This window comes from Neolamprologus multifasciatus, chromosome 7, assembly GCF_963576455.1.
Source record: "Neolamprologus multifasciatus chromosome 7, fNeoMul1.2, whole genome shotgun sequence".
Lineage (NCBI taxonomy): Eukaryota > Metazoa > Chordata > Actinopteri > Cichliformes > Cichlidae > Neolamprologus > Neolamprologus multifasciatus.
Genome location: NC_140445.1, coordinates 45478611 through 45502028, shown reverse-complemented (window position 1 = coordinate 45502028; position 23418 = coordinate 45478611). Strand labels below are relative to the sequence as shown.

General features: G+C 38.5%; 1 protein-coding gene across 5 annotated transcripts in view; it reads left to right on the top strand.

Annotated features, from left to right (window-relative positions):
* Positions 1 to 23418, top strand: part of LOC146515082 (pleckstrin homology domain-containing family A member 7-like) — a 132969-nt gene that overhangs the window by 71041 nt on the left and 38510 nt on the right. For all 5 annotated transcript variants that reach the window (XM_085164938.1, XM_085164937.1, XM_085164936.1 and 2 more), the window contains exons 5-6: positions 13434 to 13548; positions 22289 to 22393. In XM_085164938.1, coding sequence (XP_085021064.1) covers positions 13434 to 13548; positions 22289 to 22393 — 220 coding nt within the window. The remainder of the gene's footprint in view (positions 1 to 13433; positions 13549 to 22288; positions 22394 to 23418) is intronic.

Genomic DNA, 23418 nt, shown 5'->3' with positions numbered 1-23418 from the left:
TTTTCTCTTAAAATATATTTTAAGATTCTTTAAGGTAGTGCCAAAAAACAAAACAAAAAACCAAAAAAAAAACCCAGTCTCTGTCCAGGTTCTTGTAGACTCCTGTCAGCTTTAGTATGGAACTTGAACAGAAATATAACACAACATAATTGTGCTATTCGGTTAAATTCACACTGTCATTGTAACGTTACAGATGTACAGGACTGATAACCTTTTCGAACCACATTAACATTATCTAATTATTATTAGCCATAGCTGCTAGCTGCTACCTTAACGATAGCTTAACGGATGGCTAATGTGGCTCTCAAATAAAACACCTTAATTGTTTCCTTATTTCTGCAGGGTGTTGCCAAAGCAGATGGCAATTATCCTAGACTGCCACTAGGAGTACACTAGCTGCTCCCTTGAGGTTGTGATTATGTCTATTTGGTAACTGCTTTGGTAAATACTTGGTAAATACTTAGGCGGCTAACATTAACATGTGTGTTGGCCAGGTTAACATTTGTGATAACTGTTTAACACTTCAGTGTTGCTGAAACTGCAGCTTTACTTACCTTAAATGGTAAGTAAAGCTGCAGTGTTGTGTTGTGAATATCACAAACTGTTAGTGAGGAGAGGGTCGTTGTGCTTGCTTGTCTGCAGCAGTGCTCTGTGAAGTAAATTGTTTGTGTTGATAGTGTTGCAAAGGAGTATCTGATCCAATAGTACTTTTTAGTCAATTAGAATCTGTAGCATTAGTGTCTTTTGGCACCCCTAATTAGCTTCGTACTTGACAGTTAGGGCTTTTTAAAGGTTCATTTTTGAACACACTTCATACGTATATTGATATGATTAAGATAATTACTGATGTATTGAGTTTAATATTAAGACATCTGTAGTTTTTTTATGATCCAAACCACAGCTTTGCACTGAAATACATTTTTGAACGCAAATAAAAAAAACACTATCTGTATACATAAATGAAAAGTATCCAAGATATCAGTAGTGACTGAATACTGGCCAATCTGCTATTAAGCATGTTCAGTATCACAAACATGGTCATTTCTTAACTCTCATCTGAAATTATATTGTGTATATATAGATATATTTTGGTAATCTCCCAGTTCTATTGTTAACTCAGTGAGGCCATTCCACCACTCATACAAGAAAACCAATTTGAGCCATTTCCCTTTGTGCCTTTCAGAATATTTGCAGTGCTGTTGTAGGACATATTTGCAAACCACCATTAATAACTACCATTAATAAATTAGGCACTCAGATGGAGCAGAGGTAACCTTTAGGTTACAGCCACCATGTCGCTGCCTAAAGCTAGCACACTGCCTGTGGAATACACTGGAGCTCATATTACTGTGTATATCTGTCATCATCAGCTGCAGCTCCACCCGCACCAGCCAGGCTTCTTTTTTTGGTTTGATGTCAACATGATCTGTGATGGCGGCATCAGCTCAGAGACCATCAAAGCAGAGTCAAAGCTCCACCTGAGAGTGATATTAGCAGCAGGGTGTGGTGCGTGCGTGCGTGTGTGTGTACAGAGGCTGGCGTCAGCGGGCCTGCTCACTAGGGGTTATCGTGGATTAAAGGGGCTAAAGTGTCAGGACTTTACAGGTTCTAGGAGTACCTTATCAGCTCTTATTTTGGCAGCAGGAGAGACAAAATAACTTCCCATGGCTGCTTCTGTCTAGGTCTCAGTATCTGAAGTGTGTCTAAGTCTATTTGCACCACATCTATCTGTCTGTCTTCTTGTCACTGGGTGTAAGGTCTTGGAATGCACTGAAATTTGTATCTCGGAAGCTACCGGAACATTCAAGCTGTTTGCAGATAGACTGAAGAACTGTCAGTTTCAGTTTTCCTAACTTTGTTTTGTATTATTCTGGGATGCATGGTTAATCCCAAGACTTGCACAGCTTGTTGCATGGAATAAAATAAATCTCCTAACTCCTGTTTGTCATGCACAAGCATCAGTTGTAAGACCAGTTTTGGTCCAAAATAATATTTTCTCGTGAATTTTTATATTTCTTAATATATGCACGGTAGTGTTGTTGTTTTCTTCTGCGTAAATGTTATGAAATTTTGAACGCTCTTGATTTGTTTAAATGTGGGGAACCAAACATTTAAATGCAATTATCAAGCAGATGCTGAAAAAACAAGCTTGTTTTTACTAAAATAGAGCATGTATGCCAGATGAAAAAATGTCCCTCTACAAATGGAGATAAAAAAGAACTCCTGCTGTCTCTTGGCATGTCTTTCTCATTGTCACACTTGCTTTTCTAAAACCTTTCTCCATGTCATGTAATTTCCCTCTGTCCCTCTCAGTGAATGTTTCCTGTTCTCGCTCTACTTAGACACATATTTTTGTGTCTTTGACCCATTCTCTGTGTATTGATCTTGGATTTGGTGATTAAAGTGAAGCTATGCCAGTAATGTGATGAGTGCTCACATGGTGCTTCGCTGAGGGCACAGCAACGTTTTGGTTGAGTGTTGCCATAGCAGCTTTGTGGAGCTGAAGCGGAAGGGAGCAGGGAGGCGGGCGGGCGGGGACATTGTAGATGAAATGTGTTGTTGGGCAAATCTCAGACCTGCATCAGTATTCAAGACATAATTGGTACGTTTAAGCTTGATTAATTAAGCTGATTGCTTTTGTGAAAGCCTTATAGACAATTCAAGGTTTCCTAAAATGACACAAATTGATGTTCTTTCAGAAAAAAGATGCTCTTTTAATTAGTTTTAGAAATTGTGATGAGAATATTAATTTCATCTTTGAGCATAGTGAATGCTTTGCATCTCTAAACCAGTAGGTTTTGAACATTTTGAGCCTTAGAAGCACTAAGTGGTCACACGGAGTTTCAAAATAGCCTTCATATTATCTGACATGCTGTCATATCCTCTGATTATTATATATCATAAGAATGAGCCCTGTTATTTTATGGATTTTTTGTAACAGTGCCTCATCCTATACCTTGCTTTCGTCACCTTATTAGACATCTTCACACAAACCACAAATCGTCTTGCTGACTACAGTTAAGATCCAGCACATTTTTTTTCTTTTTGTTCCCAAGTGCCACTTTAGCTCACTTTCAACCATGTTAGCACCAGGAAGCTTCTCCCCGACAGATGACTGAGGCCAGCTGAAGCTATGGTGCAAGACAGCTTTCACGATACTGTGTTCAGAAGGTTTTTTCTCCTTTTCTCTACATGGTAGGTTTCACTGGTGTTTAATTGCAGTTTGCTCCACACAGGAAAACGGTTCATTTCTTCCATCCCAGATTTTGTTTTTCTCTTTGCTGTCAGTCAGGGGCTTTGGATTTGTCATGCTCTCATAATTTCCAGAGTTTGGCAACTGTGGAAATGCACTTAGGTTCTCTTTAGCAGAACTTTTTAAGGACTTTTTAAGGTACATAATTATTAGTTGCCTGACAACACAGTGTTAGGGAGCCACTTATCGAGCTCAAGATAGTATCGCTCTATTCACAGTTATGATGTTTAACTAAATGAAGCATTTTGTGACTCCACTTCCATATTGTATCCCTATTTTAGGGTGGAAAATATATATTACCTAGTGTGAAGTGTTAGCTTTTCCTTGAGTAAGTACAGCAAACTTTGAACCTCAAACAGATTTTCCATTTCAAGCCAGCATTTAATAATATGAGAAAAAAGGAGTGTCTAGTGTAAGGCAATTTAGTGCCATGAACATCAAAAAAGAACATCACATCGGACGATTTGTTAAGACAGAAATGCCAAGGAAACAAAATTCAAAGTAAAAAATGAATGTGCAGGGGAGACACGGGCTGTCCTTTCCAGCATCGTCAGAAGAAAGCTTTTTGTCCTTACTGTTTATCCAGATTGGTTTTTTTTTTAATTTTTTATTTTATAGGGATAGTTTGGTCTAACAATGTGGAAATACAAAAAACAAACCAGAGAAAGACAGTGACTGAGTTTAATTGGGTAATTGATTGAAGTATTTCTGACTGCCTTGGTCTTCAGGATGCAAACTGAAGCATGAATGTATGATTGTGTTTAAATGTCAGCCGTCTCTGTGTGGGATGCCATTGCTTTTTATTTTCCCCATATTTCATTTCCTGCTTTTTGCATCTTATGTGTGAATGTGGGAGTTTGCAGTATCTTGCAGTAAAAAAGGATTTTTTTCCTGTTTTCTCATGAGTGGTACAATTAAATTATAAAAAGTCATATGGTCAAATGTCAGTCTTTATGACAATTACCTTTCCTGTGTGATTAAATCTCCATTGTGACCTCTCTATCGGGCTCTCAACAAGTGGAGGGAAAGCGCTTCTCTCGGCAGACAATAAATGTTCTCCAACACATATTTTAGTTTCAATGTCAACTCATGGCCTGTATTGCACAGTGAGATTAGTATGTGCTATTTCTAAGGTTGTGATTCATGTGCTGTCATGCTTTGACCATACAGTTTGCTCTTTAATACTCACTTTTAATAGGTACATCTGTTCAACTGCTCGTTAATGCGGATATCTATTTGGGCAATTACATGGCAGCAGCTCACTGCATTTCGGTATGTTGACAATGTAATGGCAACCTGCTGATGTTCAACCTACCTTCAGAAGTGGGGGAAAGAAGGTGCCCCTGATGCCAGAGGTGAGAGAACAATGGCCAAGCTGCTTCAATCTGCTAAGAAGACAACCAAGCTATGCAGAAGACCACAACCTGTCAGCTAAGAACATGAAACTGATGCTGAAGTTTCCATGGACTCACCAAAATTGGACAATTAAAGATTGGAGAATTGTTGTGTATCTGAGTCTCAATTTCTGTTGTGGCATTCACATGGTAAGGTGAGAAACTGGTGTAAACTACATGAAAGCATGGATCCATCCTACCTTTTATCAACTGTTCAGGCTGCTCCTCGTGATGTGATTGTTTCGGGGATATTTCCTTGGCACACTTTGGGGCCAGTTGTGTACCAGCTGAGTATTGGTGAACCATCACAGCCTACTTCAAAATTGTTGGTGACCATGTCCATCCCTTTAAGACCACATTATCTTCTGATGGCTGCTTCCATTATTATAATGGGCCATGTCACAAAGCTCAAATCATCTTAAACTGGTTGAGGAATAAGTTTATTATACTGGCCTGCACAGTCACCAGATCTTAAGCCAATAGAGCACATGTGGAATGTGGTGAAACTGGCAACAGGGTGATGCTATCATGTTAATATAGATCTCTGGGGGTGCATTTCCAGCATCATGTTGACTCTATGCCATAAGGAATTAAGGGAGTTCTGAAGGCAACATGGGATCCCACCATCTACTAGCAAAGTTCAGAAAGTAACCAGTGAGTCTGCCTTTTCTTCTTTTTTCTTCTGTAGAATAATTTGTTCACGTCAGAGAGAAAGAATTCCATGTATATTTCCACCAAGACCATAGGGAAAATGTCATATTTCCTTCCAGTGAAAGATTTCACAGAAGACAAAACATTGTCCTTTCTCTGTCGAAGTCTCCTTCAAGTCGTCATTAGTGATAGCTAGTCCCTTATTTCCATGTTTGTTTTTTTATTATTTTAATTACGAGCTGTGATTATGAGGTTTATCCTGTTTCTATACCTTCAGCTTTTGAAGTCACTTCAAAGAATCGTCTTGTGTAGATGAGTTGATTTCTCTGAAGGTATCACCCCATTAGGTTGCATCCCTTCACCACATCATTTTGGTTGTGAAACGTATTTCTCAGAAATTCTCTTGAGATTTAGTCTTCCGTTACAATCAATTTGTAGAATTACAGGACATGGGATTTGTCAAATTTGAAACCGAATCAGTGTGCTGTCTCCTTTGTCTCCAGTATGGTTCCAGTTTGAGAATATGGTATGCAAGCAAAAGAGAACCCATTAGCACTTTTTATTATGACCCCTTCAAACCCCTTGTGATGAGCAAACTAACTTCAAGTGTGAAATCACTGCCGTGCCTTTTACATTTGAAAAAGGCAACAAGTATTTTGAGATCAGGTAACAGGAATATGAAGCAAAAGCAATGCTTTATATTTGACTTGCAGTTTTTCTTCCTGCACTCATCAGTCATGAATCAGAGCTCGAATACTTCAGTGACGCTTTCTTCACAAATCACATTTTCTCCATGTTTTGCAGTCTAAACAACTTGATCCTCTAGTTGTACTCTTGACCTGATGCACTACCTTCTAAAACTGATGCTTGGTCTCGGGTCATTGCCTGAGATTCCGCACTTATCGCTAGAGATGATCCTCAACATTAAAGTTAAGTAAATTTGATGCCGAGGTTGACTTTTATTCTCTGCAGAAGTTGGAGGTCCATGGAGAGAGATCATAGTCATCATCTTACATCATTGCAGACACACTAAGCAGATTTTGATGTATCAGAAGACTGTTTTAGCACTAGTCTGTGAAAGCAGGTAACAGTAGTAAGCTAAGGCACTTATTGTATCTCATAGCCACCTCTAATAGCCACATTACAGTAAAATTGTAATGATTATAGTTATGCAACTTTCATTACAGAGAAATATATAGTGTTGAAGTGCTGTAACTTAACTTCATAAAAATGCAGTAAAAATAGTGGCCTAAAACTAAGATTTGGGTATTTGATTTACCACGTTATCACGATACCAAACCTTTTGATCCTCCAGTAAATAAAATTATGAATGAATCTAAGTGATTGTTGATATGCTAATAACATCATTGTTGTGATGTGATTTTATGTCCTTGATAATCATGCAGTGAACATATACTTTTGTGACCACTGAAGACTTATTTCAATAATCAAGTGGGGATGTTTAGTAATCTAACACAGCGGTCCCCAACCTTTTTTGCGCCACGGACCGGTTTATGCCCGACAATATTTTCACGGACCGGCCTTTAAGGTGTTGCGGAAAAATACAACAAAATAAAACTAGTACCAGTACTGAAAAAAATAAGATTTATTCATAACACACGTGAAAAGACCCAGGAAAACAGAGTTAACGATGAAAACGATAACAAAATAACGCTGAAAACCGGTAAAAACCCTGAAAACCACACATTTCACACTTGAGCCTCAACTCTCGCGGTCCGGTACCAAACGACTCACGGACCGGTAACGGTCCGAGGCCTGGGGGTTGGGGACCGCTGATCTAACATAACCTTGAAGTCTTTACCCTGTGGTACAAGTGTTGTGCCAGAAAGAACACAAAGAAACATGTATTATTCTACATGAACAGAAATGTCCAGTGACAGATATTAATCTCGTGTCATAGAATAAAGTCACATTTAATAAGTCAGATATCAAAGGAAAATATTCATTTTCTTTCAATTCAGTTTCATTCATATAGTGCCAAATCACACCAACAGGTGCCTCAAGGCGCTTCATATTGTAAGGTAGAGACTCAACAATAATAAAGAGAGAACTCAAACAATCAAGCCACCACGTATGAGCAAGGATTTGGCAATAGTGGGAAGGAAAAACTCCCTTTTAACAGGAAGAAACCTGCAGGGGAACCAGGCTCAGGGAGGGGCGGCCATATGCTGCGACAGGCTGGGATGATGGAAGGAAAACAGGACAAAAGACAGACTGTGGAAGAGCAACTGAGATTAATATCTAATAATTAAACACAGAGTGATGTGTAAGCACATAGTAAGTGAAAAAGGTGAGTGAACACAAAACACTCATGGGAAGCAGCCTAAAAATATGAAGTCATTACCAAAAATTAATAGTTCATGTTAAAACTGCTCCATGAACAACATTGATACTATACAATATCAGTATTGTACTGCACAGCACACTACGGCAGTGTGCCTTTTCATCTTGTTTACTCAAACTTTTTCCTCTCCTCTCTTTTTTTCTTAATCATTTCAGATAGATTTTGGTTGCCTGAACCAATCAGTTAAACAGAAATTATCATACAATAGAATACAATATAATAGAATAGAATGTATTGCACTGCACCTCTACGAGCTGTGTTACATGTATAATAAGACGGAAAAGCCAGAGAGATTGTACTTCTGAGTTTCAGGTGCTCATTTCTGATCTTTGTGTTTTCTTCAGAGTAGTTAGCTATCGTGTTACTGTCTGTTGAGATGCCATGCTCCACGTTACTTCCTTCTTGAACCGTTGCGTTTGACAGATAATTAATAAGTCATAATAACAGCTTGAATAAAAGCTACATGGTATTTAGTAGGCTGGAAAACCTATATCTTTCTTTATGACATCATTATGGAAGCTGATAATAATCTTAAATTACATGGTAGTCAACATAGCTGGACTGGCCATCGGGCATACCGGGCATTTGCCCGGTGGGCCGCTGGCGATTTTTTGTTTTTGTGGGCCGATCGATTTTTTAATTTTTTTTTTTTTTGGAAGGGTATAAATAATGAAAGGTGTTGGGTTGACCAATTGGTCATGATCGTCTCTGGGCTGGACCAATTACAGCCGAGGAGGTCGGATGCACCCTCCCCCTTGTTTAGCAATCTTATCATCCTTATTATCAGCCATCCATCGGCTCTTTGTTACTTCGGAAACATGGCTTAAACAATTTCCACGACGTAATCCGATAACAACCGATCTCTTTACCCGTCGGCTTCCCGTGGCTGTCATGCAACAGGTGTTGTGCCAAAAAGTGATTGCCTGCCAAAAACTGATTTCCAATGTTTGCGTGTATTTTTTATGTGTAATATCTATGTTGGTAAACAGACTTCGGTGAACAGCGTTTACAAAGGGGCTATATATGGAATTAAAAAATTATCTGTTTTTTCAAGTATCTTTACAACTCTGTGTTGTACAACTACTTCTTACAAAAGACATTTTTAATGTTAATTAGACTTTTTTTTAACGGCATAAATAAAGGTTATATAAAAGTCACTGCCAAAGACTGATTGCGGCTTCTACCTTGTTACACTAATGTTGTTTGTAGCTCAATATGACTTTATGTCATCCATGAGGGATGCATTTGACATATGTTTCACATATTATAGCCCAACAAGTTACTTATAGCAATTTAAATACGAGCAATCAGTTTTTGGCAAATACCGGAAATCAGTTTTTGGCAGACAATCACTTTTTGACACAACACCGGCTATTGCAGTTAATAATACAACAGTTTCTTGCCATTTTTTGTGTTTCTTTTTATCGCTGTGTAACTGAGTTCAATTGAAAGCCTGCATGCGCTAGTACCGCTTGCCACACGTTCCCAGAACCCTTTGCGGTTTTACCCCTGAATGACGTCACAGTTTTGGTGGGCCAGTCTCTAGTCAAAATGCCCGGGCCGATTTTTTGTCCCAGTCTAGCCCTGGTAGTCAATGTAAAAGAAACATGCTTTTTAAATGTGTGTTTATGAAAAAAAGAACTGAAAAAATATAAAATACTCAAGATGTATTAATAATTCTAATTCCAGCAGAAATAGACCTTGAGTTTCAGGTGCTCATTTCTGATCTTTGTGTTTTTTTTCTATCTTCAGAGTAGTACAGGTCACAGATGCTAAAATCTGTTCTTTATGACACAGAAAGGAAGTAAAGTTGTGCTCTAATTAGTCTGGTCTTTTATTTCATCTTACCATCTGACTTTGCGTGTTTTCCAACCCTCCGCTGATCTTCCTTCTGTTTCAGAAAAACAGAATTAAATCTGACAAAATTTGACAATATCACTCTGAAGCCTTATGTGATTTCAAAATACACACACACACACACACACACACACACACACACACACACACACGTTGTGAGCCTGCAAGTATAAATAAACAAGAAAACTCTTGTCTAGGTGCAAATAGGATGGTTTAATTTTACTGCACAAAAATCAGTTCATGCTTTTATCACGGGAGCTTTTCAGTTCTGCCCAGTATTAGCTTTTATTTAAAGAACAGTGACTTCCCCAGATGTTTTATAACTTCACTTGCTTACAATTACTCCACTGAATACCTTTTTTTCTCACTTGAATTCAGATTAAATGCAACTCATTTTTATTTTAGGGTTCGTGACCTTTAAAAAGTTTCCATGAAATTCTCTTGACAGGAGAATAAAAAGAGATTCTGCGAACCCACCGACACAACATTCAAATGATTTACATTATGCATATGTGGGAAAGAAATTTAGTGACGTTCAGAAACTGTTGGCAGTGTTGGTGTGTTACAGTTCAGCCTGTAATGTGGAGAGCAGAGCTGGGAGCGAGATCAGTGTTTTTATTGGGGGGGGGAAGTGAAATACAGAGAAGATGAGCACAACAGATAAAATATACTTTAGATAAACAACAAAAATAACGTAGTATCAAAACCAATATTTGTTTCATTCTGGAAATATTTTCAAATCAGACATAATCAAAACATTTTTTTCCTTTAATAAGTCTTTTACCAAGAGGGACGCTTCCAAGACACTAAAATGTGCTCAGAGGAATAAAACTATGGATTTATTTGAGAAAGATGGAGTTGGAAAGAAATGTAACACTTAGTAATTTTCTTGGATGAAAGAATGTATTATATTACCATTGTTCTCTCTTTTGAAACTAATCAGACAGATACAGACACTTACTGTGCCTGGTGTTATTCCACTGAATATAAAAAATACAGCACAGAAAGTCTCATCTGTCTCGCCACAAAAAGACAGCAGCAATAGCGATTGTGCCATCATGCAAATAGATACTCGGTGAAGACCACATGCAGGGAGGCTCATTTTGTTTCCTCAGTTGTTTGTGTGTACTCTGGTTTTAAAAGTATACACACACAAATGTTGGTAGCCTACAAGGTTACTAACCCTAACCCTAACCCTGGAATATGTAAAATCGTAGACAAACAGCTGCGACTGAGGACAGCAGAAGGTCTGTAGGCAGTAAAAAGTGTCTGTAGCAGATCATTTGGAGGATAAATCTTTAAGGGGACTGCAGTGACTCTTGAGTGACTGTAAAAATTATTTTAGAATGTGTATTGAGCACCATTTGGCTTCCCCAAAAATGTGAGGGAAGAGAGGGAATCTTTCTACAGGCAGGCTCATAATTAGCACTGTGGAACAATCACTGGTCCTCATAAATCACTTTAAAATCAGGAACATCTAAATATCAGAAGCAGTCACAACTCCAATTTGATGGACATTTAGCCTGATAACATGTTTGAAGCTCATGTAAACAAATGTGGACGATAGGCACTCACAACATTTCTAATTCATCAGTTCCTCAGGCTTCTGACAGGAACACAGTGAAGGTGATCTGTCTAAAACTGCCAAAACATTCTTAGATTCAGTCATTTTAAAGCGTCCAAGGGTGCTTTAAAAATAGTTAAAGTACAAGTGTAAAGTACAAGTGAAATGAGATGGCCAAAACACACAAAACAAACAAACAAATAAATAAATAAAATGTATACATCAGGCTGCTTATCTAAAAAACAAATAAGAACACGACTCCAGTAATTCCTGCTCTGGCTCTTCCTGAAGGTTTAGGTGAAATAAAAGAAAAAAGTAGCACGAAAAAAGACTGCAGACAAAGAGACGTTTTAAAATGCTATTATTGCAGGTTATTACATCTGTTTGTGATGGAGTCGGGTGGATATCACTGTGAGCTGTGTGAATAAATCAATCTACAACTCTTACAAGCAGAAGCTTGTGAAATAAGGTTTGAAAACCTGAACTCACAGCGGTTTCTGAACCATTTTTGCAGAGTTTTTCAAAGTCTGTAGATTGCCTTGTTTTGTTTTCCTTTCCTGTTCTTCAAGGTAGAGTGTGCTTCCTAAAACCAAAGTGCTGTAATGTGAAAAATACTTTACCAAACCCTGAGTACTTTGTTGTGTATACTTTGAGTCTCATTCACAGCTGCCAAAGGATTATCCAGTTCTTGGCCGTCCGTTAGCTATCGTGTTACTGTCTGTTGAGATGCCATGCTCCACGTTACTTCCTTCTTGAACCGTTGCGTTTGACAGATAATTAATAAGTCATAATAACAGCTTGAATAAAAGCTACATGGTATTCAGTAGGCTGGAAAACCTATATCTTTCTTTATGACATCATTATGGAAGCTGATAATAATCTTAAATTACATGGTAGTCAATGTAAAAGAAACATGCTTTTTAAATGTGTGTTTATGAAAAAAAGAACTGAAAAAATATGAAATACTCAAGATGTAGTAATGATTCAAATTCCAGCAGAAATAGATCTTGAAATGGTGACTGCAACATGTCAGAGAGGCTGTTCAGGTGGACATTTAACAGTGGTTAGAGCAAATTTTCTTTCACTAACTTCCTTCGCATATTTTATAAATAGAAAAAGCTTAATGTCATTAAATTAATATTGTGTCATCCACAAATATCTGAAAATGTCAAAACAGTTTCAAAAACAAAAAAGAGATCCTGAACAGAACAATTGTTCTTGGATATAAAACATCAGAACAATGAAAAAAAGCTTGCTATTTTTGTTTGATGGTGACATAATAGTCCTCAGTCTCAAATTTGGGACTGCTGTGTCTGACATCCTTTTGGAATAAGGCGTAATGGTGCTGATTTACATTCAGTAAACAGTTACACAACCCAGTGCTTTGTGCACACTCTTCTGTTCTGTCTGCGTTGCGAGTTTGGTAACCGCTTTCTCTTCTCTGCTGACCTGAAGGTACAAAAGGAAAATGGATCTTGTGTGAACACACACACACTGTGGAAGGAGTTTTATTCATTTCCCTCCAAGGTGTGTACGGTGAGAATAATGAAAAATTTAGGACAGTCTGTCTTCAGGTCATTGAGCTGCCTTCGTCAGATGTTTGGTGTTTTCTTTACACACATGCATGCTCTCAATCTGTCACTGGCCTGTATGACAACCTGAAACAGTCCCCAAGCACACTTTTCCAGTTCACAGAATCCACCCTTGCCTCCTTAACGCGTTATGTGTTTTACATACTTGCATACTTGAGTCTTTCCGAAGCAGCTCTGATAGACTCCAAATCACACACTGGGAAAATTGGAACATCAAGAATAGCAGCATGCCATAAGGCGTAAGACATCAGATTTAATTATTTTCCTCAACAAAAACCCTGCAGGTGCTCTTGAAACACAAAGTGAACCTAATTTAGAGTCCCATATAAACACATTAATAACAGTTATGTATTTATATGCTCCATATTTTTTTATCCAGATCTTCTCTCTGCTCCTTGCAAATAGAATGTTTGAACCACAAGTGTGGGGTGCTTCCACTAATGATATCCCTCAAAATCTAAGAGTCGAAAAAACAACTGGAAAACAGGCACTTTGGGCAGTCTCAGTCCTGAGTTTAGATGAACGAAACTCCAGCAACACTTTTAGTATAAACACGATGTTTATTTGCTCTCTAACAGTCTGCCTTATATGCCAGCCCATAATAGAAAAATGTGAGACAATGTACAGATGTCAGTGCTGCAGTAACAACTTGGGAAATGTGTAACGGCTAAATCAGAGGTGTGGTTACACTTCACTACTTCTTCGAGCCCTCCCGGTTATGTATAGTGACGTTTTCTGTATGTGTGTGTGCGTGCAGTCCGCAGGGTACTCGAATGATGTCAAAACCTGGGGGTGAGCAGCTCTCCAGTACCACCGTCAGCGAAGCCTCCACTGCCATCACCTCTTCCACTGTGGACACGTCAGCCTCTAAGGTTAGTCTGTGGTTTCAGTAATTACCTGTATATGTGTGTGTTTGTGTGTTAGTTCCACATTTGTCGCTTTCAAACAATGTCCTTTCTTGATTCGTTCTGGACTGGTTTTATGCTATTAAAGGGTGACCATCCAGGCTTTTTGGTCTTTGAATTTTGTCTCCTACATTTTTGTGAGGTAGTTAGAATATTTTCAAGCAGCAACAGATTGGATTGACTTGTGAAATCTTTAGCAATTATGAGGCTTCATGTCTTTGTCCTGTTTTTGTTAAAGCATATGAATCAAGTAGTAGTAGGGGTTGCATTGGCAGTACTGGAGTCTTCAGTTAATTAAGGGTGCCGGTTCGAGCCCCGGCTTGGACAGTCTCGGTCGTTGTGTCCTTGGGCAAGGCACTTCACCCGTTTGCCTACTGGTGGTGGTCAGAGGACCCGGTGGCGCCAGTGTCCGGCAGCCTCGCCTCTGTCAGTGCGCCCCAGGGTGGCTGTGGCTACAACCAGTGTGTGAAAGTGTGCGTGGATGGGTGGATGACTGGATGTGTAAAGCACTTTGGGGTCCTTAGGGACTAGTTAAGCGCTATACAAATACAGGCCATTTACCATTTTAACATCCACAATCAGTTTTGTGTTAAATGCACTGCACTGAAAAGCCAAGTAGTACGTGAGCCATCAATAAAGCTCTGTTAGCTCTGTAATAAACCTACGATGTTCTCTGCAGCTTGTTAATGAAGAAAATCACTCCATTAATTCACCAGTGCAAAGGCTTAAAATGATCATTAAACAAGAAAATGATGCTAATATCTGAATATACCAACAAACACAGGTACAACCACTGAACACAGTGAGGCATGACAAACAGACAGAGATGTCTTTTTAGTCTGTGGTACAGGAGAAATCCATTCTTTAGAATCAGTCAAGAGATGAGTGCTGGTTATCCATGGCCAGCCCCGAGAATGATCACAGCAGCCTGGGCTAGTGGGGGAAAAACATTATTTGTGGCCAGTGACTGACCTGATTAGCAGCAATTTTCAGCTGACTCACAGCAAAACGGAATGATGGATGAGGATGAGAAAATGGAAATTAAAAGCTTTTTGCAGCTGATCAAACTCTATTATGGCCATGCAGGGATATAGACCTGAGGTGTAGTTTGAAATGGAGGTAGAGGTTGTAGCTTTGCACCATAATTAAGAGCAAATTTGTCTGCTGGTTAGCAAGATTAGGTATGTTTCTATGTAACATAGAAGTTGAATGCTAGAACTACAGTTAATAAAACTGGATGCAAGGGGCAAAGATGCAAATGTGTTTTGTTCTTCTGTAAATGTGGGTATTTAAACATTGAAGTCTATGGAGATGTAATATTGGCCTTCACAACCTTATTTTTATGCTAAAAATTTACTGTGTAGATTCAGACATTTGATTTAGTGAACTCAGTATTACAGTAGGCTTCATTGTGATTAGGATTACTCCTTTTGTAAGTTATTTATGGTATATAGTTGATTCCACATTCCTTCCAGTATATTGTATTACCACTATACTACATCAATGAAAAATAGATTTGGTCTGTTTTCATATCCCCCCTCTTCCCCTTTTTCTTCTATTGGAGCTTATTTGGGTTTTGTTTTTTTTGGCAACATTTAAACTCCAGGTCTTCAGGTTTAATTTCTAGAATGCACACTAGTATTATTGCACAGTGATCGTATCTATGAAACAAAACTGAATTATGTTTGTAGAGGAGAAAGCACTTTTCTTTTGACTGTTTAACCTTGTTTTTGGTCATCCTTGGCTCGGGCAATTTGCTTGCAAAATTACAAAATACTTGAAGCAAATCAGCACAGACAGTGCTAATGAATTCCAATTTGAGCTTCCAAATGCAGATCTCATGCAGGATACATCCCTTGTCATCTGGTTTAGTACACCATAAAGATGTCCATGCCACTTTTTTCAGTATAAATCTTACACTTGGTTTATACTCACACATGTATGCAGCTCCATGGTGGCGTGAAATCTCATCCTGCCCTATCAACAGGTGCCTCGGGACCAAGATTGAACATGTGTCATCGTGTACGGTACAGAGATGACAGGATATCCATCACAAAGCCCCATCACCATTCCCACACCCAGTGTTTTTCTGGTCTGCAGCTCTCCCAGGTGCTCTGGCTCATCACCCCTGCCACTAAGCAGCCGGGAAATGGCACAGGAGCCTTATTTTTAAAAGAAAAACTCTTAACAAAAGAATCTTTTTCTCAGAGGAAGAATGAGTCATTCCTACCCCCCTTGCTTTGCGCACAATCTTAAAATGAATCCGTATTTTGAGTAAGTCACATCTCTTCCGCCTCTGACAAAACATCAGAGAAGCAGTGAGACGTCCCACTTTCCCCATGAGCTGTGTCTCGCCGTTCTCCTGTAAGCACTTGTGTTCACTGGCTGCATATTTAGTGATGTTGTGTTCACAACTAACTTCTTTGGGATTTATCGAAGTCCGTGTCATTTAGACATTTATGTTGGCTCCCAGTATCCTCTTATGAATTGTTTTGCCTTTATATGCCTCATTAATTCGCTGCCTCACTTTTGAAAGTAACTCTGCTCTTCAGGTGCTTCTTTGAGCATTAAAACCAACACATAATAGAACCGAGAACACTGCAGAGTAAAGAGCTGTTCTGTTACAGACTAAACACATATTTGAGTTCCTGCATTAAGGGGGAAACAACAAGAAAAAAGGAAAAAGTCAAAGTAATTGGTGGCATGACTGTAGTGTTAGCAACACTGATTGTCCTGATTGTAAAATGGATGTAAATTACTTTAGGTAATCTTTAGGTCTTTAGGTTTGACAGGAGAGTTTGGCAGTCACAGATCTGCTTCAACCAAAATGGTTGACCGATGTAGGATAGTTTAGAGGGCTATCACCTGGGAGACACTGTTCAAATTCCATGTGAAGCTAAAAGTCAAGATGATTTATTTTTAGATGAATAGGCGTATGACAGCCCTCATTGTGTGGAAGGGTCTGAGAACAGAGAGTTGCATTTTCCAGATTGAAGCTTAGTGCAATTTTAAGAGTATATTTTTAATTTGGGTATAAAGAAAATTCTTGAAAGTAGAAAAATTCATTTTATATCTTACTGTGATGGAAGTGCAGCTAACAGACCTGATGATTACATTGAGATGCAGGAAACACATTATGTCCTCTGAAGCTGAACTATATAGTGTTTGTCAAGTTAATATGTGACTCAAAGGTAAAATTTGTATTTTCATTATGTTTTAATTGCTGCCTAATTTATAAACACAGAGATTGGCAACAGATTGCAGGCAGTTTAAGTCAGTCTGTGCCGATGGCTCACAACTTCTCTGCAACGTGTCTCTTTTCAGTAGGGAACTCAACTCAGCTGCTTAAGTGTGTGTGTGTGTGTGTGTGTGTGTGTGTGTGTGTCAAAGATGTCTCAGTAGCAAGAATCAAAACAAAATTGGACTTCATTTTGGTTCTTGCTTAAGTAGTTTATGCAGCTGCACTGCAGCCATGGTTAGAAGTATGAGCACTCATTTTGGAGGCTCTGGAAATGATCGTGCACTATGAGTGTGAAGATGGTGCCTCATCCTCCTCAGAAGACTTGGAGGCTGACATGGAGGAGGCCTCAGACCACCTCTGACTCATCTGAAGGTGAGAGTGGAGAGGAGATGGTTGAAGCAGTGACAGGATGAACTTCTCCATCTCCATATTTTGGTCTCCCACAAAGTCTGCAATGGAGCCACCAACTATGCACTGCTGCTGATGGATGAAATCCTCCAGCAAATCGTGGCCATGATAGACATGCATGGGAAACACTCGGTGGCTTATGTGGACACAGAGGAACTGCAGGCTTATATAGAGATGCTTACTTTGGACAGTGTTTACAGGTCAAAAAAATTAAAATTAATAAAAATTTTAAAGATCATCTAAGGGTTAAGTTAACCCGGCTTGACTCTTGTTTGTTATTCTTTACCACTGATTTGATTCATCGTACTGGTATTGCTCAGGCATCTTTCTAAAGGGAGGAGGAATCACAACCCATGTTTAATTACCTTACCCTCCCAGATATTTCTCATCTGGCTAGGGAATGGAGCCGGTAGCCCTCGGGTCTCAGAGGGGCGTCTCCTGGCATTTTGGTTGTCTGATTGTGTACCATTAAAATAGCAAATAGCTGGCTTGACTCTCAGTCACACACCTACAAGACAGAGTGCTACTGTGCAGCAGGGACCACAGTCTGTTCCACAAAATTACATTCGGCCTAAAAATAGACCACTGCATCATGTATATACACATACACACACACACACACACACACACACACACACACACACACACACACACACACACACACACACACACACATGTAACAGAGAAAGAAATATCTCTGAAATACACACATAGTATATTTACAGATATGGGACTCTAGTGTGACAGGGCTGGACTGTGTCATCCTCTGTCAACCAATCCTCTCACTAATTACTGAGTGCATTTGTTTTTGTTTTCCAGCTGCTGGTGCCTCCCAGTGCTGCTACCAGTCCATTCACACGCTTATGCAGCCGTCATGCCAAATCTTTTATTATACCAGCAGGGGAGGTGACAGGGTGTACATGTCTTACTTTATGTGTATGTGTATATGTGGTGCCGGGGGAACAGGCCTTCTTCTGAGGATTTGAGAGTAGAGGATGGTCTAATGAGATTTCTTGAATATTTGCACAGTGCACAAGTATGTTATCCAGCAGGCCGGCACAAACAAGAATCTAAGCAAGGTTTGTTTAGCCAAAGAAACTCCAGCACCCAGTATTACTGTATTACTTACTTATTATACTTATTATAGGTCAGGGGGCTGAAATGGCACTGAATACTAACAAAATGTTAAATACGTCTAAGAACTGGCCTGTCAGGGTATTCCTTACATTAAAATCTACCTGCTTTCAAGGCATTTTTTCTTGCCGTTATCTGACATAATGATCTTCTGTCTTCTGTCAAAGTCCTTTCCTGTTTTAACAGTGTTCCCCTCACTTTTAAATACTGCACTACCCTCCAGCACCCCAAATCTGCAGAATTTAATGTGCTAGTGTTCTGTAATTACCACCTGCACTGCAGTGGCTGAGCCAAAGTTATAATTAATTAATTAATTAAAATTAATTAATTAAGTCAGCACCTCTGTTATTACATATCCAAAATATTATTTCAGTTTATTTCAGGCATGCTTGATGTCTTCCAGTTAGTAAAACTTTATTAAATATATGTAAATAAACAAAACAAGAATCAAGAAAAAAACAAAATCACACAGTGGAAACATGGAGGTCACCTGGGTCCACATCAAAAGTTTTGCCCATGGCCACCTAAATCTTATTAATCTGCCCCTGGTTTCACCCAGTGGAAGCTGGTATAAAATCTCCTTGGCTCTGAATGAGAATGACAGTTAATAGTAATATATCTACATAAATTAATTAAAAAGAATTTATGCAATAACCTTGGTTTAAAAAAAACTTTAATATTGCACCTTCCAGTATTATAACCCAAAATGCAATATTACAGCTGCATAAGTTAGTTATGATATTCAAGGTCATCTTAACCTCCTAGGACCTGGCGTCCACATATGTGGACATCACATTTTGGGTTATTTAGACCAAAATACTAAATTTTGCTCTACAAGGGCCTGATATCCACTCACGAGGACATTATGCTGCTACTGTTCTATCAAAATTTTAAACGAATATCCTCATATGTGGCTTTCATTTGTCTTAGAAACAAAAATAAGGTAAAAAAAAAAATCTGGTAATTCTTTGTTCCCAATCAGCCCAAATATCAAAGAGAAATTAAAAATGCATGTCGTGGAAGAGTTCAGGTCTTAGGAGGTTAAAGTAAATGAGGATACAGAGGTTTTACCTTGTTTTAAGGAACTTTAATTTACTCTGATCATTTTTAAAAAGAATCTTTGGATTTTCTTCCTAAGCCTTACAAAGATAATGCACATCAACACAGTCTTTTAATACTCCCAGTGTTCTTGCAGTTATTCCCTCACTTTTTTTTGATGGTAGTCAGTCAGATTCAAAGGCCAGACTTTCCTGTGTCTGGCAGTTGAAACATTGACCTGCAGGTTACAAGCCCACATGCCTAACCTTCTGCCTGCCAGTCTAAAGAGGCTTTGTCAATGTCAGACAAATGTCATAGCAAGAGTGACTGTCACAGAGATCTGGTGGAAAAATTGTCTGTGCTCATATAATGGCTGTAATTATATCACAACTAGGGCAGAAAAAGAAGGGTAGCTGAAAAGAAAAAATCATGGTGTGGGTGAAAGTTTGTTCAGTGATATAAGTAAGATTGAATGGTCTGATGAGACACAGACAGCCTATTTCCAAATATAACCTACTGTAACACAGTAAACTGTCCCGCTTTTGCTTGCTGCCTTTTTGACCACAGTTGTGTTAAGGAGAAGAAATATGCCAAGGTGCCTTTAGTGCAGTCATATAGGTAATTAACCAAGCTAATTTAGCACAGTAGATGAATGGTACCGATGAGCTGCAGCAGCTAATATACAGCCACTTAAAATAACCACCTCATCAGCAACAGGGCCATGATGGATCCCTGGTTGAATTCTGACTGACTGCCGAATGATGGGTGATCGTATTGGTATCCCCCGTCTAGGACGCCTGGATGATGCAATCATGAGTAGTAACGCCCCTAAGCATTTAGGAAAACCAGTAGTAATGGTAAAGCAGCGTGGAGATGCATTCATTTACAGGCTTGCTACACTATATATATGAGTTTGCATCAAGTAAGGTAGAGGTTGTGCACACCTAAAAAGCCAGACAGAAATTGATGCTTGCATTCTTGCTGACTTCAAAGCATGAAAAACATGATTTTATTGCACTGCTAATGTTCTTATATAAAATGCAAAATTGAAATTTAAATGTGCCCTAATTCGGGATGTGGCACTTTGTTGTGAATATTTCAGATGATTAATGAGGTCAGTGAAATGCTGCTGTAGGAGTGAACTCCATAGCTCAGGCACTGTGCTTAAAACTATTGGTAATTCTCGCCATTTACGTTTTCCCAATAAATTAACAGTAATGGCTAATGATCACATTCAAGCTTGCTTACTCAAGTGGTCTGCTGCTAAACTTAGTCTGTGTCCAAAGAGCAGCTTTGAAACACCTTCATAAAACCAGAGAGCACTTTAAAAAAAAAAAAACAAGCTAGGTGAAAGTCTGGGCGCTATTATGTAAAATCTAGAGAAATTATGGATCGCCCACGACTTTTGCACAATATAAGATTTTAACGTAATCTAAAGAATAAATCAAAATATTAAGTTGCAACCTAAAAGAAAAATTGAAGGACATGCTAATGATTAAATAGAGGTCTGAAGAAATAAGACCCAGCAAGCAATAGGCTAAATGAAAAATTAAGTTCTATCAGTCTCAAAAATAACTTCCACATCTGGTTTGGGATCTACGAGGAAGCTTGTGTGCAGAAAAAATATTTCTTTATTTCTTTACGAAAGCTGTCAAAAGAATTTGAAATTCAATTCATTTTTTTCATAGCGCCAAATCAAAACGGTGCCCTCAATGAGTTTTATATTATAAGGCAAAGACCCTACAATAATACAGAGAAAATCATCTATAGCTAACTATCAAAGTCAAAGTTTTTTTTGAAGAAAGCACCATCTCTTGGTGACACTCTGCATTTGGGTGAAAGGGGCGTGTTTATAGTGAAAAGTAGATGCGTCCCACGGGAAAGAGGGGGGACACTTAGCGGCTGAGTCCTTTGATGGGAGACTGATGATGGTCCATGACCATTGTGTCTCCAGGTTTGAGGTCAGCATGCACTATTCCCAGAGAACTTAGGTGGAACAGTGCATTTGCTAGTTGATGTAAAATTGGCCTCATTTCTCTTATGTAGAGAAGCTGGTTATTTTCCGATCCTTAATGTAGTCAGACAGGCTTTAATCAAGCAGTTCCGAATTTAAGTAGATACGCTTCCCTGTTGTTTATTTCATCATATAATCGAGTCAAAAATACTTTTGTCTTATTAATGAGAAATAATACATATTCTAAAGAGAAAAAAACACAGGTCTTTGACAATGAACGGCTCATTGGTTTCCATTTCAGAAATTGGAGCGTTTTAAGGTTTAACTGCATACAACATCTGCCAAAAAAAATGCCAACTAAACCCTTTTATGTACGTGTCATATTGAAATAAATTATTTAAGTACAGTCAAAGATCAAAGTCAAGAAAAAAAAAGGTTGCTCTGTCATCTTGGAGGCTTTCTGACATTAACAGGAAGCAAGTTTTTCTGCTGCTGAAAACAGATGTTGTTATGTTGCAAACATTGATTAATATTAATAATAATTCAGTGTCCAGAATAACAACCCTCAGGTCAGTGGCTCAGAGTTTAATGGCCAGTGAACATTTTTATTGGCTTATGAAAAAAGCTTTTTTTCTTATATTTTTAAATGCTAAGGCAATTTAATTAACACAATATTGTATTTTTTTTCACATTTACTCTGAAAAAATATTACAAAAGCCTTGAAATTAATGTGGTCATGCCCCCCTTTAGACTCACCCCTGTTTGCTGCAGTTATTGCTTCCTGTAAAATAGGCTGTCAGCCTTCAGCAAGTGGTTTTACACAGAGAGAAATCTGCAGTAAGGCTCCAGAAGTTGTATTAAAATATACAGATGAACTGTTAACTTAACACATGTCACATAAAATCTCTCTATATTCTTTCTGTCTTTTACAGGGCTCCCGGTCCAGTGGCAAGGTGCACAGCTTTGGGAAGAGAGAGCAGTCCATCAAGAGGAATCCCAACGTCCCTGTGGTGGTCCGCGGATGGCTGTACAAACAGGTTGGGACGCTCAAACGGAAACACCAATTGTAACTTACATACAGTCACATCAAGACTAATGTTGATAAAGTTTGAACTGGGTTTGCTTGATTTGCTTTTTTTACGCCTGAATATGACAACTTTGTGATAGTTTAAGATTTAAAAATGAAAATAAATATGAAAAGTGTACATAATAGTGTGAAAAGGTGTTTAGCACATTAGATAATACCTTTGTTCACTTATGTCTTTCTTTTTTCTCTGAAAATCTAAATTCAGCTATAGATATATAGCTTTTAACTTTTATGTCTATAAATATATAAAACATATAGCGTTTAGGCTAGTTTCTTAAACAGCCTGCAGACATTTAATGAAATACTGTCATGCTGAAAAAAGTTGCAATTAGCCTGATAATAGTAGTTATGGAGCAAATAATTGTCGTATAAGTTTAAAGTATTTATGAGACTACTGGTACTGTGCTTTCTTTTAGTCAGCAATCCCTTAATCCAGCATGATTCTCTAACATTTGATATTTTTCTTGATTTATTTCCTTTGCTTTGGCAATGTAGAACACCTGCTGTTAATCACAGACAGCCTGTTACTAGAGACTACTTGTTTATTTGAAGTTATACTTAAAATATCTGTTGTTGGCATCACCCCACTGGGAGATTCTTGGCCTCCATACAAGACAAACAGTGAGTGATGTTACTATGAAGCAATATTTTAATGACCACACAAAGAGGCATGCCCACACAGTCACACAGACAGTAGCACACTCGCAACTGTGCACACAATCTATTTACTGCGATTACATTATATTTTAATTAGAAAGAAACCCTTTAAAATGCTCTGGGTTGCATGAATGCACACAATTTGAATCCTGTTTTGGTGCACATAAATATAAGCACATTGCTATAAATAATTATACACACTGATGCACAGATGTCCACTATCATGGCCAGACTGACATAATGCAGTTTATGCCTTTCATCCACTCACATGCTATGTATTATATAGTCGTAGCATCATACATCTTCAGCCACTGCTGT